The following is a 17,500-nucleotide window of genomic DNA, read 5'->3' on the forward strand; positions in this document are numbered from 1 at the left end:
TATTTAGGATATACTGCCGATTGAAGCCTTAAGCAACATGGAGTTGGGAAAGTGGTGGTCTTGTGTGGTCAGTTTGAGTCTGCTCGCTGTCTTCAGCTCAACGAAGGGTGCCAATCACTGTAAGTATTACTGCGTGTATGAATAGTTCACTGCGTTGAAGTTTGATGGGTTTATTTCTGAGTCTGACATTCAGTTATTTGATGGCATAGGCAGTTACATCATGTTATCGGCTACACATTAATTCGCTTGTTTTATTAAGGCGCATATTTTATTCCATGGTATAAAGTGTATGGTATATTACCAACGCAGATTTAGAAAACGAGCCGCGTTTCTGTAAAACTTACTCGAATGCGTATTAGTCAAATTAACTTTTAACGGATGTGACAAAGCCGGTCCGGTGACCTCTGGACCAGGTGTGATGCAGAAACGAGCCCCTCACCACACCAGGTGACGGATGCGCAGACAGCACACACATACCTGTATGGTCCTGTGGCACAGATGCACAGACGTGTGTGTGTGTGTGTGTGTGTGTGTGTGTGTGTGTGTGTGTGTGTGTGTGTGTGTGTGTGTGTGTGTGTGTGTGTGTGTGTGTGAGAGAGAGTGTATAAAAGCACCGCAAACAGGAGAGTGATGGGTGAAAGACTCTCACCCGTCTACATGTGTTCACATGTAAGTTACTGTGAGTGGGAGGTTTTAATCAACTGCTTCTTTTAGACAAGCGCAATCTATGTAAATTGCCCTTTTCATGTCCAGTAAGCCTAACGTTTATTATTTATGTATTATTATTTGAAAATAATCGTAACGTGCACAACTGAAGTTATGTGGATAACATAACTCCACATGCTTTTGTTAGCTGTGATCAACACTGGAATGGTTCGCCACAATTAAACCAATACAGAAAAATCCTTAAACACATTAAACTAGTCTGTTTTTAGTAAGACCCAGTGTGTTCTGTACTAGTGTCTGAACAGTTTGCTGTAACTAATACCGGATGGGAATCTCCTGTTCTCACAGCGCTTCTCAACATTGATCACATCAGTTACACTGCGAGTTCATCCCCTTATTTCCTCGCTCGCATTCAACTCCATCGCATCGCAACACACCAGCAATTTTCTTTCATTTGATTCCTCTCTTCAACATCCGCTTTCTAAACGGTTCCCTTTGGGGCGGTAATTGTGAGGCAGGAGAGGTCAGTGTGTTTTCTCACGAGTCGTCTGAGATAATGAGACGACTGTAGGGATGAAGACACCGAGTGTCTCGAGTCCACTGCGTCTCCAGTCACGGTGCTAATAATAATAATAACGCTGCAAATCTGAGACACGAGACACATATTCACACCAAAGTCCCATGACATGGACAAGCAAGCAAACGAGCACATACTAAACCATAGAGGTTAGATGAGTTAATCTGATATAAGACACAATGGGAAATTATCTTTGTTGTACCATAATATTTAAGTTTATGGCCCTGTATATCACAAAAGTGCAGAGTAGTAATAGAGTATGGATTACATCAAGTATTAGAGGAAGTATTAAATCTCACTTTTTTTTGCAAGCCACAGCTTTATGTCCCAAAATATGGCAAAACAGTAATGGTAAAAACCTTTTCAATCATTTATGAGATATGCATGCTTATGAAGTACGCCCTGTATCTCGGCTGCCAGTATCAGATGAAATGGCCAGCTCGTCTTTGAGGACAAGCAAACGGATGGTCTCAAATTTACCACAGAGACACCAGAATAAAGCTGGGGACCAATCATGGCCCTGTCATCTGTGTCAGGTGACAGAGATAATGGCCCGCCACTGCCTCTCAGAGGAAAACATCCAACATTTCTGAGAGGGATAACGAGGGGATGTCCTTTCAGATCTGGTGTCCCTGCGAAAGCAGCAACATGCCTCTTATTGTGACCCCTGGGACAGCAAAGGGTCCCAACATGACACCAGATGAAAGCCTGGTTTCATCTGGTCAGGACAACAGCAAAAGTGGGTTTGAGTATTCAGTGTTTCCAAAACAAGATGTCTGGAGAAAAAAAAGATGACTAAGTCACTAAGTTACTTTTAGCTTGTAAAGTTGAGCATAAGGTTTTCTAAACTTTTGTGAAATACAGTATATATATAATGACTATCATAAAAAGAGAAAAGCAACAAAACAAACATTTAGAAAATCTAAATGATCTAATTAGATGTTAGGTTATATTAAATGATGTAATTAGATGTTAGGTTATATTAAATGATGTAATTAGATGTTAGGTTATATTAAATGATGTAATTAGATGTTAGGTTATATTAAATGATCTAATTAGATGTTAGGTTATATTAAATGATGTAATTAGATGTTAGGTTATATTAAATGATCTAATTAGATGTTAGGTTATATTAAATGATGTAATTAGATGTTAGGTTATATTAAATGATGTAATTAGATGTTAGGTTATATTAAATGATGTAATTAGATGTTAGTTTATATTAAATGATGTAATTAGATGTTAGGTTATATTAAATGCAGTATTTCTGCTTCTGCTGTTTTCTACTACGGCTCTAGTACATAATTGTGTTCTTGTGTAGGACTGTCAGCTTGAGAAGACCCAGAGGAGAACTCTAATCATTTAACAGCAAACTTCTGCCCACACAGTCATGTAGACATCTGACTGTCTTGTTCAGTGATCAGTAGTAGGAGACAGAGGGTTCTTGCCATCTTCTCCTGCCAAGAAGAATTCGATTAGTACCACAGCTGGAGATCCAGCATTAAAATAACACACATTGCTGGTTCAGCGCTAAGCAAATTCACTGTGTGCCTCAGTCAGAGGTCCCCAGAACCGATCCTTCTGATATTAATTGCAACTAACAGCTATATATTGGTGGATAATTAAGCACACCCTACAAACTTCATTTCACTACATTTTAAAGAGGAAACTCAGATTTAGGTCTGAGTCTGGCCTAAACACACATTTGATAAAATGATCAGCATGTATATTTTGAAAACAGTGTTTCATAAACTGCATTTTTTATTTGATTCAGTCATTCAGAAAATATGTAATTCCATTATGCATGTCAGTGTAATTTTGTACAGTATATTTTTATACAATTTGGAACAAGTGACACAAAGCATAGCACGTTTGGTCATGTATGGGCAATATACAAATATACAATATACAAAACCTAAAATCTTGAATACTGAGAATATGTAATTATTGTCTTGACAGGCACACACACACACGCACACACATGTCTGCTGAGAATACTAGTTTGCTTGCTGGCGCTTCCTCAGAGTGTCATACCTTCTTGACCTGTACAGAGAAGCAGACCTCTTGAAGAATTTGACTAAGTGATTTCACCAATAGTTAAGTTCAGTCAGAATGTCTGCAACATCCTTTCCGTTCTTCTCACTGGGACAGGAAAATAAACCTTGGTTCTCAGGTTGTGCCCTGCGTTAACAGTCAAGGGGTCTATGAATGGTGGCCAACGCAAATCTCCAGTGAAGTTCCTGCCAAGCTGAGGTCATCTTTATAGAATAAAAGTCCCAAATCGATTTGGCCCACTGTTAGTGTCTCACTACAAGGAGGCATATGCTATTGAGCAGAACGCATTCATATTCAGTCCTTTGATAGTATGTCACAGCACAGCTTCAGAAGAGCTAAGCTAATTTAACATTCTAAATATGGCTCTTCCCTCAGTGGGGTTGGGAGGGGCTGGGCGTTTTGACCAGGGCATTAATGTGATAGAGTTGTTCATTTCAACATTATAAGGTCAGAAGTAGAAGCTTTTTAAAGGCTGCTCTCCCAGTGAGCAGGTGAGTGCGATTTTGAGGCCGTAGGCAAAGAACAGCGGGGGGGACTTACAATATGGAAACAGTGATTACATACCGACACTCATGACATTCCGAGGTTAGGAGTTGATAGCAATGGCCCTTTCTCTGTTGGTCTGAGGCCATTCTGGAGGTCTTTTCAGAAGGTCAGAGGTAACTGGCTGTGGACCAGAGTTGAAGAGCAGTCTCTGCCCAGAGCATCCACACCTCAGCCTGGATTCTTGAAGTTCTTGCTTCTCCTTAGACAGGAAAATGATTCAACCTTTCTATTCATTAGCTCTTTGGGAAATTTCTTCAGGATATTCTGTCATAAACTGATTTAAAGTGATGAAAGGAATTGGCATTTTTACAAGTGCATACAATGTATTGGGTGACTGGAAGGCGAGATGTTGAACAGAACTGATATGCTTGTGTCTACATGACACTCTGCTCATTTATGCAGCGTGAGCTGAAGTGAATGGCATTTTTGGTATTATGAAACATTACTGATCAGAAGCAGAGATGCTATTGTGCATCACATCTTTTAAAATTTAGGCTACTAGATACTCTACCAGTAATTCCTTTAGAGATTTCTTAACCAATGAATGCGTCTCCTCTACATGCATCTTTAGCATAGATTTATTGGTTAGATAAGCCGATTAATTTTCAGTGTCTTTATCCTCTAGCCACATTCAGATAACACCAAACTGAATCCCACAGTTGAATTCGGATAAATAAAACATACTACAGGATTCAAATAAAACGAAGCCCAATCCTACAGCTGGATTCACAAACTGAATCCTACAGTTAGCTTAAGACCCTAGAATGCTCAAACAGGACCCTAAAGTAGTACTGATATATGTGGTCACCATATTAAATCATGTATATGCCAGTAGGGATGAAATGCTGAGGGTTGAAATGAGTTAGCAAATACAAACAAATGCAAAAAAACACATACAGGCTCTGATGCAGACCATTATGTGAGGGAAATTAATTGAAGACCTAGAATTGAATGCGTAAACTGAGATTATACTGTATTTAAAAACCAAATTTAGACTAAAGCACAGAGCAGAATCTCCCCATGAAAGCGGTTTTCCTTTGAGAGCCGCAAATGCTAAAATGAGACCAGCCCACATATTGAATTTTTGGTTCCTAAGCTGCTTCTCTTTGAATGCTGCATGCTGTCGATGGCGGTTTTGCACTCTTTTATGTCCCACATGCCTTACTGTAGTTCTTTAGTATGAATGAGGAAAAAAATGAAAAAGGGAGAAAAAAAATCTCTTTCAAATGTCTTTCATAGTGGTTGGACTTATATTTTTTAGTTGACAGGCAAGCACTGACCTAGTGTCCCTTCTGTGTTGGAATTAAATTAAATTAAAGTCTGACCTACAAGACATGAAATTACTCATTTGCAAACATTATTGTGTTTATTTTAAATGGCTCACAGCTTCCCAGTCAGGTGTGCTTAGCAAATTAAAGCTCATTTTCAAATTCCTCATTTGTGTATAAAAATGAAGACGTCATTTGTATCTGACTAATAGCACACGAATGCAATGATAGTAAGCACTATTAACGTGACAGAGAGACGATGGGCAGAAACTCTTTTATAAGGATTTGACGATCCAGTAATATCCCTCCCAGGTTGCCATGTCTTTGCCTTTAATGGGTTTTTGAGGTGGACGCGTTCCAGCGTGAGAGCGCAGGGCGGTGAAGGGTCTACTTACCAGATGTGTTGCCTCTCATTACTGCTGAGATTTCATCAGATAACATCTGATGATGTCAGATAACATCTGATGATGGATTCTTGAAAATGATCTTGTGGCTGCAGGGTGAAGTAGCCAGTCTGGGCGTCGTCGTGGCGATCTGTATGGCTCTGCATTCATCATGCCTGTGCTCTCATTTGGAAATTAATTATTGGAGGTGTGTGTTAAATTATGGTTGAGCTCCCTTAAAGAAAGAGACAAAATACCCCCAAGGTGTTGCACATAAGGTCTAAGGCGATGTGATATAAGTTGCTTTACGGTGTGATCATTCTTGCACAGTCAGTAGATGGGAAGAAGAATCCGGTTGATAAATGTGTTGCCTTCAGGAGTCTTTAGATTTTCAGTTGAGTGTTCAATTACACTACAAATCCACCACGAAGTGTAGGCAGCACCGCGGCTGAATTCTGTGGCCCTCGGTCCTGGAGGTCTGTAGTCCTGGAGGTCTGTAGTCCTGGAGGTCTGTAGTCCAGCCTTGGATGTTTCTGCTCCAGTCCATCATGAAATCATGAATTCATCAAAATGGGTTGTTAGAACAAGGTGCCCCAGCACTGGCCTATAGACAGACCACATATTTACTCTGCCACAGCACCCAGTGAACACACAGTAACTCCAGCAACCAGGAAGACCCGAGAGCTGCTACAGGTGGGGCAAATCAAAAACCGTGGTCTGTGGGCGTGCCTCTAGACGGGAGAGAGAAATTCTGAGGAATTGATTTATGAGCTTGTGGAAAACATCAAGCTAGATATTGGTATGACCCTCTAAGAGAATGATTTGAAGACAGCTTCATGTTTAGGATTACCTTGTTGATAAATTCTGCTTACAGAGGTGAATGGATGTCAGATAACGTATTATTGATCCTTGGTGGAAAACTGAGATGTCACAGTGCCCTGGAATGAATTATTGCAGTCTAAAGTAAGCAAGCAAAATAAAAGCAAAATGAATAAAATATATACAATATAAAACAAGGATAAAAAGAAATATAAGATGCTGCTGGAATACACAGACCAGTTTGAATTTTACATATGGAACTGTAAAGAAGCTAACAAAGACAGTTCTGTTTAAAGCTGTCCATCTGGGCAGTTTTTATCTGCTCAGAATAAAGAGACCCATGGTAAAATCTTTCCTGCTGATTTTTGTTGCTTTCTGTGTCCGAGCGACCCCACACAGATTCAGTTATACCGAGGGTGCGGTCCGAAAGGGTTCTGAGATAATAAGTCCACACTATGAGCACAAAGCAAACAGTGAAACAAACCTCTGGTGCATCAGACAACAGTGCGGCCAGAACGCCTGCACACACTTACACGGGTCCATGTCTGAAGCTTCAGAACCAGAACCATACAGCCTTCTGTGACACAAATAATGCTTTGCTGACAGAAAACAGAAATGTTTAAAAAAAACATTTAATAGCACTGAAAAAAAAATTGCATTGAATAAATAAGTAAATGAAGGGTAATGTCATGAATATTTATGATGTTTTTGAAAGTTGTCATCAGGGGCTTAACTAATAGAAACATAGGCAGAGAATTCTTGGTAGACTTGGAACACTGAGACTGGCTCCTATAACATGCTAGTTAGGCAACCGCTACGCTTCAAATACACGTGCCTGAAATAACACTGAACACAGTTCATAAAGAAGGAGCGTCCGTGCTGAATTAGAACTGAGTGCTCATTACTCCGTAAAGGGAGAGGGATAGGAGATCAAAGGATAGAGGCCGACTGAACTCTGCCTGTTGGGAGCGTTAAAGCTGACTGCAGAGAGACCACCACCAGTGTGTCCTCCTCCACGCTGAAAATGTCACTTTGCATGAGCACTTCAAAGCCCAGATGACACTTCAGCTCTGCATAATTCCCGCACACTTCATTTACTTATGGAAGGGAAAGACCCCTGGCAGGTGGCCAGGCAGCTGAAACAGTGCCACACTCGCCCGAGGACCGTGAACACGGAGGAGTTAGTGTCATTGATGGAGGTAGGAGCCCACAGCAACAAAGCTACCTCCACACTACTGCTTACAAAGGATGGAGACAGATGTACTTCGTGAAACTAGTGAACCACCAGACTCAGACCTGCAGCAAACGGGCAGGTTCACTATTTGTGAATATCATTGTGAGGATTTACACAAGTCCAGATACAACAGTACCCTTAGGTATGGAGCTCTGTATTGCAAGCATGGTATTGATATACCATCCGGCCTCCCAGATTAGTAGTCTTGATTTGGAGTGTGAAATTTCAGGAGTTTTATAAAAGCTTTAGGTCATATGTAGTCTTCTAAAGGCTTCTAACTGTTATTCGATACTTGGTCTTTTGATATATGTAGATAGGTCAATAATTTAACTTAATTCATAAATCTCTATTCTTAGTCTTATTAATATTTTATCCATATAAATAGTTATATTAATACTTTGTTTTTATGCTTAATTATGCCATTACATTCTGAACACTTAGAGCCGTATCTTTATGCATCAAAGTTGATGTGTACAAATAAAAATGTTCAATTGTTCAGTGTTTCAGTGAGTTAAGGTAGTCAGCTAGTGAACTATGGAAAAGGCACTAAAATGTATTTCTTATTTTCTATATTTGGAAAAGGAAGTAGGACAGCTATTATTTAGCAAAGATGTTTACACAAATTTCAGAAATTCAGAGAGATTCAAGGCAGAGATGAAAAGCACTGCAGCCTTAACATCTGAACGAACCATCTCTAAAATTGTTCTTCCTAACTGGTTAAAAATCTGCCTGCCGCATTGTATAGATTGTCGGTGATTCAGTGCAAGTTGGCACTTTGTCCCCATTGTTTGACCCTAGCTTCCGGCGAATCCCGACTGAGTCCAACTCGATATATCAGTTGAGATGTATCTGCAGTGTGGCTTCCACGTTTCTCATCTCAGCTTAAATGCGACGTGTGGTGGCCTAGTGACATTGCCATAAGCCACCCAGGGGGTGGAGGGTGTATGGGGGGGGGGGGGGGGGGGGTTACTCTGTGTTTGCCCCATCATCTGGGGCTGATGGAATATGAGCAACCCGACTGTGAGCTTCCTCCCACCGGAGTCTCAGTCCCTTTGATGTGCTGCTCACCAGAAGTTAATAGGACAATAACCCCAGGCTTTCTCTCACTGAGAGGAACACAAAGGCTAAGGAGGCAATAGAACTCAGGGTAATGCATGCAAACTTGGAGCTTGAGACGGGCAATTACAGAAAGCAATCATTTGAAGCCTTATTCTGTCATTGTGAGTTGCACTGTATCTAAACCATGGAGTTACGCTGAGGTTTTGCACAGATGTCAGCTGTATAGTGTGATGTGAATGTATGCATACGTATACCTGATTACTACAGCACGCCTTTGATCTCACAAGGTCAGAAACCATAAGTCGTGTATACACCTGACTCTGAATACAAGAAGCTAAAAGGATTTCACGATTGCTTGCTGCTTGGGTAGTGAGTTTATTCCTTGTCAGCTATCAGGTCTGCAAATACTGCACGATTCATTTGCGGCATGTAGAAGATACACTTTTTAGCCTTGTAATTTATCTTTGTGAATTAGTCTGATGTACCACTGGGTTACAAGGCTGTACCTTTTCATTTCCTACACATGTGCTGTCAGCTCCCTTAAACCTGCGTGTGATCCGCGGGTGACTCGTGAAGGTTTTACTTAGCCGTGCTTTTTCTAAGGTGACAGACACGGGTTCGTTCGTCCTAATCCCAAACGATTCACTCTCCTGCTCATTTGGGTCCTAAACAAACCTTAGAGGCTGAAGCTTGATGGGGCTTTTTTCACCATGGAATGAGAAGAGTGAAAGAACACAAGACAGGAAAGGCAGATCTCCACGGGGAGACAGAAGGCAATTTGTCTGTGTTATTGAGTCAGATCTCCTTGAAGAGCCATGTTTGTTTTGGTGAGGAGTGGGCTGCTTAATGAGAAGATAGAGGGATGCCAATCCAGCGTGGGGCTTCGTCAGCGGGGCACACAGTACAGGGTATTTGCAGCTATTAGGTAGAAATGCTGACAAATAACACTGACAGATGATGTGAGGCTAGTGGCCAAAGCTAAATGCGCCTCGCCTTGGAGAAAATGGAAACAGTCAATGGAAGCAGGGGGCTCGTTTTAAGAGACCTTTTTCTTTTATTTATTTATTTTTTCTGTCCAAACAGTGATCTAAGGAAGCGCGGAAACAAAATCCCACGCACAAAGCCGAAATGGACAACATTACCGCCACTGCCCCATTGCAAAGCAATTGTGCATTGCCTATTTATCGCCTCATTGGACTGAGAAACTACTGTTCACAGTGATAGAATCGTTTAATAGAATGATGGGTATTTCTTTATAAACCCAAGGATGCTCCTATGTTATGAGACATGAAACAGATCATCAGAGGGCTAGTCATAGAGCAGCTCTTTTGACAGGAACATGGTTCCATGTCTTTATGATTAATGTGCATCTAGAAACAAGGGTCACCTGGTTCCATTTTTAATGCTAGCAGGAACTCACCATTGCCCCTCTGCCCTTCAGAGGCTGCCTTTCTCATTAATTCAGCTTCACATGAAACACAATCCACCTAGAAATAACCACTGCCAGTGTCTCCTTAGGCTGAAGAGCAGGCTCAAGTGGTATTTGTACAAACAAAATAATGATAAAGCCACAGATATGTTGTGCATTTCATCAAGGCACTGCATCTGCTACCTGCTAAAATGACCGAAAAAAAACCCTCAGCTGCAATCTAACCCAAAATCTGCAAGATGCCGGCAAGCCAGTTTGTCCTTAATAAAGGAAAGTACGGTTGACCTCTCTGGTTAAAGTCCCGCTACTCTGTCGACCGCTGACATTAAGTGACAACACGGAGCGGGGAGGGGAAAACTGCCATTTTGTTTGGAGGTCAAAAAGTCCAAACATTTCCATCGTCCAGCACTTTAATGACATGCCAGCTGCCATCAGTGTCTGCATCCAATGTGCTGACAAAACTGAAACATAATTAATGCCACTGCCAGCCACTCGAACACTCAGTGACGCGGTGAGTGTGGCGAGGAGTCCATGGGGCTGAACACCGACGAGCTCGTACAGGTTCACAATGGAGAAGGAGCGGAGAAGGATTATCTGATCTAAAAACAGTGAAGCAGCTGATAATGTGGTGATGCTTACCAGCGCCAGCAGACAAACTCATGGTTCCATCTTTTATTCACGCTTTTATCACCTGTCATAGTGTTCTGGAATTATGTATTCAGGTCAATTTGAAGTGAATTATTTGGAAAATATCAATTCTTAATAATCCAAATAAGCAACAAGATAGATAATGCATTCATTCAATAGCAAAATAATTCACACTGTGATGCGTAATACTGCAGCCATTTGATGTGTAATACTGTTATTTTAAAGCAAGATGTTTCCTCTTTGTGGGGAAACATCCCTTGTTATAGCTGAAACAGAAGGTCATTATTTGCAACAGAAAAGTGAAGCAAATAGATATTGGATGGGGTGATGAAGCCGACCGCAGTGAAAGCAGCATCATGTAGTTATGACTGCAGAAATGATGGACTGCCGTGGTATTTGGTATTTTAATAACAAACGTTGTGTAACGTAGTAGCTATACCTTATAACACGGACTAAATCGTTCCATATAACGCTGTGTGACACTGTGTGATGCTCTTTGGGAATCTAAGTCATCACTGTCACAGTTTGCCGTCTCTGGCGTCTCAGTCTCTGGCGTCTCCGTCTCTGGCGTCTCCGTCTCTTTTGTTTCTTGCCCATTTTCTTTGTTTTGGCTCCAGTCCCTTGTTTCGTTTTCTTGTTTTTTCATTTTCGTTTTATTCCACCCCCTTGTTAGTTTCAGCTGTTTCTTGTAATCTTCTCGTTAGCCCATGTATTTAAACCCCTTGTTGCTTTGCTGGTCATTTGTTTTAGCCTTTGTCTTGGCTTTTGTGTTAAGCCTCAGTCTGCTAGACTTGTTTGCTGTACACACAGCCCATGTAACATGTTCTGTTATTACATGTTTCTGTTCGGGCCGTTCCTGATTTTCTCTTAGTTAGCCTGTTCGTTAATCTTCCAGTGTTTTCGTCTTTTACTTTCTTTTTGCTATCATGCATTCTGGTTATGTTACGTGTTCTGACTTCCCTGCATTTTTGACTCTGGCCTGTGATCCTGACCCCATTATGGATTTGTTCCTAATAAATCTCGTTCTTCTCAGAGAGCACATCTGCCTACACTTCTCTCCTCGTTACCATGACCCTAGTGTTGCTAGCACCTTGCCTGACCTTCAGGAGGACATATGGATATGTGGTCTAATGGTTGCACATTTCACAAATTCACAATTTATTGTCCCCACAGAACAGCAGCACACCATGTAAAAGTCTTCAACAGATCCATTGTGGTGAAGAGAGACATTGCATTAGAGGAATCTTTTAATCATGATTAAGATAATCATCATAATCAGCTCAACAACGTGTCCTTATGGAAGATGAATAAATGATGGCAACATCTCAGTGTATTAGTGAGATAGCTAGTTAGCTCATTATGGCAGGCTTGAAAAGGCTATTGTATGATGCATATGTTATAAAGCAAAGCCTTCTGGGTAGTCAAGTTTAAAAACGTTGTTTTCATCATTTTCTGTTATCTTATCCATGAAAGGGCACAAACAGTGAGTAAAAAATATGGAAAAATAATTTGTAAGGGGCAGGTTGAAATTATAACAATTTAGACATAAAGAGTAGGAAAGAGGAAAGCTGGGGGATTTTCTTAGGTGAATGGTTGATCAGACGAAGGGATAAAGACTGTATGAGTTCATCAAAGAAAGCCTGACACAAAATCTCTTGAGGAGTTTGCTTTAATGGTTTAGTTTTCATCACAGTAATGGACACAAACAGGTGATGATCTTCTTAGACATATAAAACACCCCCTCACGTTCCCCCCACATCACCATTAGAGACATCTGCTAGGGAGGAAAAACAAAACATAAAAAGTAATTGCCAACAAATCAGATCGTGTGAACCCTCATACTACCCTCGTCACGCCGCTGACACATTTATAAAGCCATGTTTGATATTGCAGCACACTCTCTAACCCCCACATAGACTTCCCCATTAGCCTCTCGGCTCGCTGTGTTGCAGGGGGCCCATGATTTGAGATCCTTCTGAAGAGAATGGCCAGTCACACATATGCCTGTAGTATAGTGACCTCTCTAATCACAACAGTTCCAGTGATGGCCATGTCCTCGTTCGCTCCGGGCCAGATTAGCATGCCCTTTTACCCCGTGTTGACCAACAGGGTCAGGGGCAGTAAGGAAGCGAGGCATTGTGTTCCAGCTGCACTTGGCCCAACTCTCCGGGCCCTGATCCATAGAAGATCAGCAGTGCCTGCTCGCTTGGATGTCTTGTTAATCTGCTGTGTTGAAGGTCTGACATAATTCCAAACTAACCTCAGATTAACCAGAGACCCGGGGAGTACGTGCCTGCAGTTGCACTCATCATTTTGGGGAGATGCTCTGGAAGACGCTTCTCTGGAGGGCTGTCATGTTGAGTGTGGGATTAGGATATTTCTAGGTCCTTACGTAGTTTTCTTGGAAGGTTTTGGGTTTAATCTGTGATGCTCAGATAGAGTGCGTTAGCACGATTTGGCAGTGAAGCACAAGGCACCCACGTAAAAGTTTTGGTGACAGTTTTACTTGTTCAGGAAGCTCCTTTTCATACTGTTGGGGGCTTTTACACTGAATAGGTGTGGGTGCTTTTAATGCTTACAGTGCTCAAAGAACACTGAGAGCCGCTGCTTCTGTAATTAATCCTTTGTTGGAGTGAGTTTGCTGCCTTTCAGTCTCGATGATGTCAATGCTGAAGGCCATCACTATCTGTCTGTGACGGGTCATGGATCTCCAACTCACCGGACAATCACGCAAGTTAATTGCTTAACTCTCAGTCGCTGGAGAGATTTTCTTGAACAACTTTCTCTCTTTTAGTCTAAGATTAAAAAAATATGTCTTCAAAACAACTGACATTTCTTCCTTAGAAAATATTGCTGATATTTTTATCACAAGTAATAGAAAGTGCAGTGACACACGTGGTTTTTAGGATCAACGTTTACAGAGGAATTGCACAAGAATCTGGAGCTTTGTCTTTCAATTTCAGTGAAGGTGAAAATGCTTACAGGGAAGTAAATAGCCAAACATATGTTGTCTAAATTCCGGGCAGGGGGTGGTATGAGTGCACTTTGCTTTTGTTAGCAGCGATATGTTAGACTAAACATTTTTATGTTGTTTAATATAAGATGGAAGATAAAACATACATATTGACATTTTCCCATCCAGAACTGTCAGTTGAGATGCTTTTTGAGATTTTAATTAATTTTAGGACAACATCTTTAGCCTTCCGAGTGATTCAGACAGAAGAAAATTAAAAGTACATTTGACTGGAAATTAATTTAGCAGTTTACATCAATAGTAGACTGGCCTGACCAGAGCACCGTCTTGTTGACGTCGAGTTATCATCACGCCTCTCTTCCCTGACAGATGCATTGCGTTCAGTCAGATGGCTGTATGTCAAATGAGTCTGCTCTGCACTCCCACAGTAATGGCCCCTAAGAAGAGACATAAGACGGTCTCTTGTTTAACAGTGAAATTGATTTGACAGTGAACTTGTCTGTGGGAGCACAGCAAGCCGAAGTCTCAGCTGTCCATGTGAGAGGCGTTTTGCTGAGGAAGACCATGGTTCTCCCAGGGTCAGACCTTCCTCACTGCCCCATACCTGCGTGTGCATTGTATATACATGCCTGAATGTTTTTGTCATTGTTGTTTGCTAGTTCTCTGTGTGCGTGTGTGTGTGTGTGCGTGCGTGTGTGTTTGTGTGCGTGTGCGGTTGTGTGTGTATGTGTGTGCAGTCATTAGTAAAGATTTGGCAAAGTATAGGCCAATTTAAATAAAAATACACCATTGAGAGGTTCAGACACATAGAACTGATTATAATCTTTCTCTGCTGTACATTTTTCAAATTTTGACCCAGAATTCCCAGTTTAACAATACAGTCCAGACACCCGCTGGGTTTTAACCCTAATTTGTCCTCTTACCAGTGGACGGATGCGTATCTCTCATCGTTTCCATAGCAATAACCTTCTATAAAGCTTGTCTTGACCTAGAAACCTGTTTCACACTTTGTTTCTCAATTTCCCGTCTGGGGCATTTTTTCCAACTCCTGTTTATACACTTCTTAATATTAAACTGAACCAAACTGTTGAAGACAAAGGTTTAGTCAACAAATACGTAATTGTATCAATTTCAGTTATAAGTAATGAGAAGAGTGTCAAATGTAATAAGAATGTTAGGATGGAAATTTCTATTCTATTTATTAACATTTACAGTTACATTTCATATTGACAAAAATTATAAATATATGTTTTGTGGAAACTATTGTATCACTGTCCTGATGGTAGTGAGTTTAGTGTCGAGTTAAGTCTTCTGTGGTCAGTGCTGTAAGCAGCCATGACATAACCCTGAAAAGCAGGGACGCTATACTGAAGATGAAACAATCCACTTACTGTGCTATTTTAAAAGAGTGGTTATGTAATGGTTTGATTTTATGTTCATACTAACACAGACACAGACCCTTATGCACAGACCCTTGACACACAAAGCCAAAAGAGAGACAGAGACCAAGATGGCGCGATAGATAGAATTTAAGAGTAAAGGAAACTTGCCTTCACTTCACTGCAGTCTTACCTGAGCTCATTTCATAAAGACATGAGACTCACTGAACCTGGCTGTAGGGAAGTGACGATGATGACGATGATCAATGATGATTAAATGTTAAATTATTTTTAAAATATATTGTTTTATTATAACACAAATATATCAAATGTACTTACATTTCCAGACATGTTTCTGTAACCCAGGAACAGGTGACCTCTGTAAGTGACCTTAGCGCTGGCGTAACAGCTTAGCCTCCTAGCACCACCTTTGAGAGGTTTCCTGGACTATTGATGTTCATCACCTTAAACTACTGGACTATTGAATCTCCTGCCAGTTCCTTGTAGAAGACGTTTTTCTCTTCCACCCCTATAGCATCTGCCTAGGTGATTTGGTAAATGCAGACTTTTACAACCATTCCCACTCTGTTTTGTGGTTTAGTTTTAAGTTCTTAAGTCTAGTAACTTAATCGATTCTGCAGAGCTTCAAGGATGCAGCCTGACTAACATGGCCTGAAAGACCACGTCTCACTGTGATTCATAAACCTAAACATTCATTATCTATCTATTTACCTGTCTGTATTGAGTACACAAGAATTTGCAGTATAAAAATGTAATATCTAAACGTATGGAGTCTGGCCAACATGCAGAGCGCCAGGTGTGAACAGAGAGAGAATATTAAAACAGGTGGTGAGGATAAGACGAAAATGCTCTTTGATTCTGGTCCTCCCTGAATATCAGTGATATTGGTTTGAGAAGTCTGCCTCCATGATGCAGAAAGACTGAAGCCCCAGGGATGTGGCTGGTCTTGATGCCTCTGGGATACATCTGGTCCTAAAAGATGTTCAGCAAAGGGTTTCTTTAAAGATCCAAGAAACTGTACCAATAGAGGATCCACAATTACCCAACAGAAATGCAGCTGATTGAAGCGGATGTTACAAAAAAGGCTCAGGAAGAGAGCATTGTGGGTCCAGCCCACTGGAAGGCAGCTCAGCTTGCCGTGTAGGTGAGGAGCGGAGATCTCAGCAGTGGTGTAGCGACGATGACTCTAATGAGGCCAGAGGAGCAGGGAGGCTGGCGAGGAGATCACGAGAAGAGTGGGAGACCGAGGAGAGTGAGAACGGCAGCTTCAGGACTGATGAGCTAACTACAGGAGACTGACATGACAAGCTGGCCTCGCCAGCCTGACAGAGACGACCTGGACGCCGTGTGCTCACACTACCAACTGTTCGCTACGGGTTTTCAAGTTATGCCTTCCTGGACTCTCTCGGTTTTTTTTCTCTCCTGAACAACCCGCTGTAGAATCACCGAGCTGTCTATCACATTAAAAGCAGTCACAGGTAAAAAGATGTGGCATGCAGGTTAAGTCTGTCGTCAGTCCACTGTGAGATGTCGATGCTGCTTCCTGCTTCCAATTGCAAGTCATTTTGTCTCTATCAATTATTGAGATCTAGAACGAGCTGTTCTAGAAGTCCAAAAACCAGAAGAAATGTTTTTGGACAGTTCGTTGATGGTCATCTAGAGGGTTCTCCTGTTGTTTCAACATGTCATGGGTGAAGCACGTGCAGAAAACCTGAATTTAATGACATATAAAGTGCTCAAACAAAAAACCTGTGACATTTAGACAATGCTGGTTGAAACACACAACAAATATACACAAGGACAAACGACCCTCAGGTGGTGAACACACTAATAGATAACAACCACCTGATGGACGGGGACACGACAGGACAACACAAACACAGCCTCTGCTGAAGGAGGCGGCCAGCAGGGGGCAGACGTACCACGACACACCAGTTCTCAAAGCGTGTTGTCCTACCTGAGACACCACGAATATGACGGAGCTCACTGAGGTCAACTGGAGCCGTGTTTCAAAACAAATGCGTTGGCCTAAGAAGCTGCACATTATGCTAAAGCTGCAGCCTTTACTGTATTTTATATATGTTTGCTCACTCTTGGCACTGGTCACATACTGCTTGGAAAACCTTCAAAATAAACAAGGACATATTGCAGTAAGTTAATGCAAAGACATTGAAAGCTCAACAGAGTGTGCCATGAAAATTAACATAGTTAATTTTTACTACCTGAAAGGTTCTCATGTTTGCTTTGTGAACTGCCTGTGATTTGGGCTCAGGCTGTTTTTCTAACGTTTGTTTCTTCTCTTACCCAGACAGTTGCGATGGATCCCTAACATCTGGCCTACCTGCAACATCCTTCCAGAGTTCTTCTCATTTTTCAGAGAGTCGGGCTGCATACTTTGCCAAGCTGAACAGAAGAGATGGTCAGTGTGCAGCTGTTACTATT

The 17,500-nt window shown here is 41.4% G+C and overlaps 1 protein-coding gene across 2 annotated transcripts in view; it reads left to right on the forward strand.

The window, feature by feature from the left end:
* Window positions 1-17,500, forward strand: part of cntnap5a (contactin associated protein family member 5a) — a 69,170-nt gene that overhangs the window by 95 nt on the left and 51,575 nt on the right. For both annotated transcript variants that reach the window (XM_076998344.1, XM_076998345.1), the window contains exons 1-2: window positions 1-119; window positions 17,367-17,477. The exon at window positions 1-119 is cut by the window's left edge and continues 95 nt beyond it. In XM_076998344.1, coding sequence (XP_076854459.1) covers window positions 38-119; window positions 17,367-17,477 — 193 coding nt within the window. In that variant the 5' untranslated portion in view covers window positions 1-37. The remainder of the gene's footprint in view (window positions 120-17,366; window positions 17,478-17,500) is intronic.

This window comes from Brachyhypopomus gauderio, chromosome 3, assembly GCF_052324685.1.
Source record: "Brachyhypopomus gauderio isolate BG-103 chromosome 3, BGAUD_0.2, whole genome shotgun sequence".
Taxonomy (NCBI): domain Eukaryota; kingdom Metazoa; phylum Chordata; class Actinopteri; order Gymnotiformes; family Hypopomidae; genus Brachyhypopomus; species Brachyhypopomus gauderio.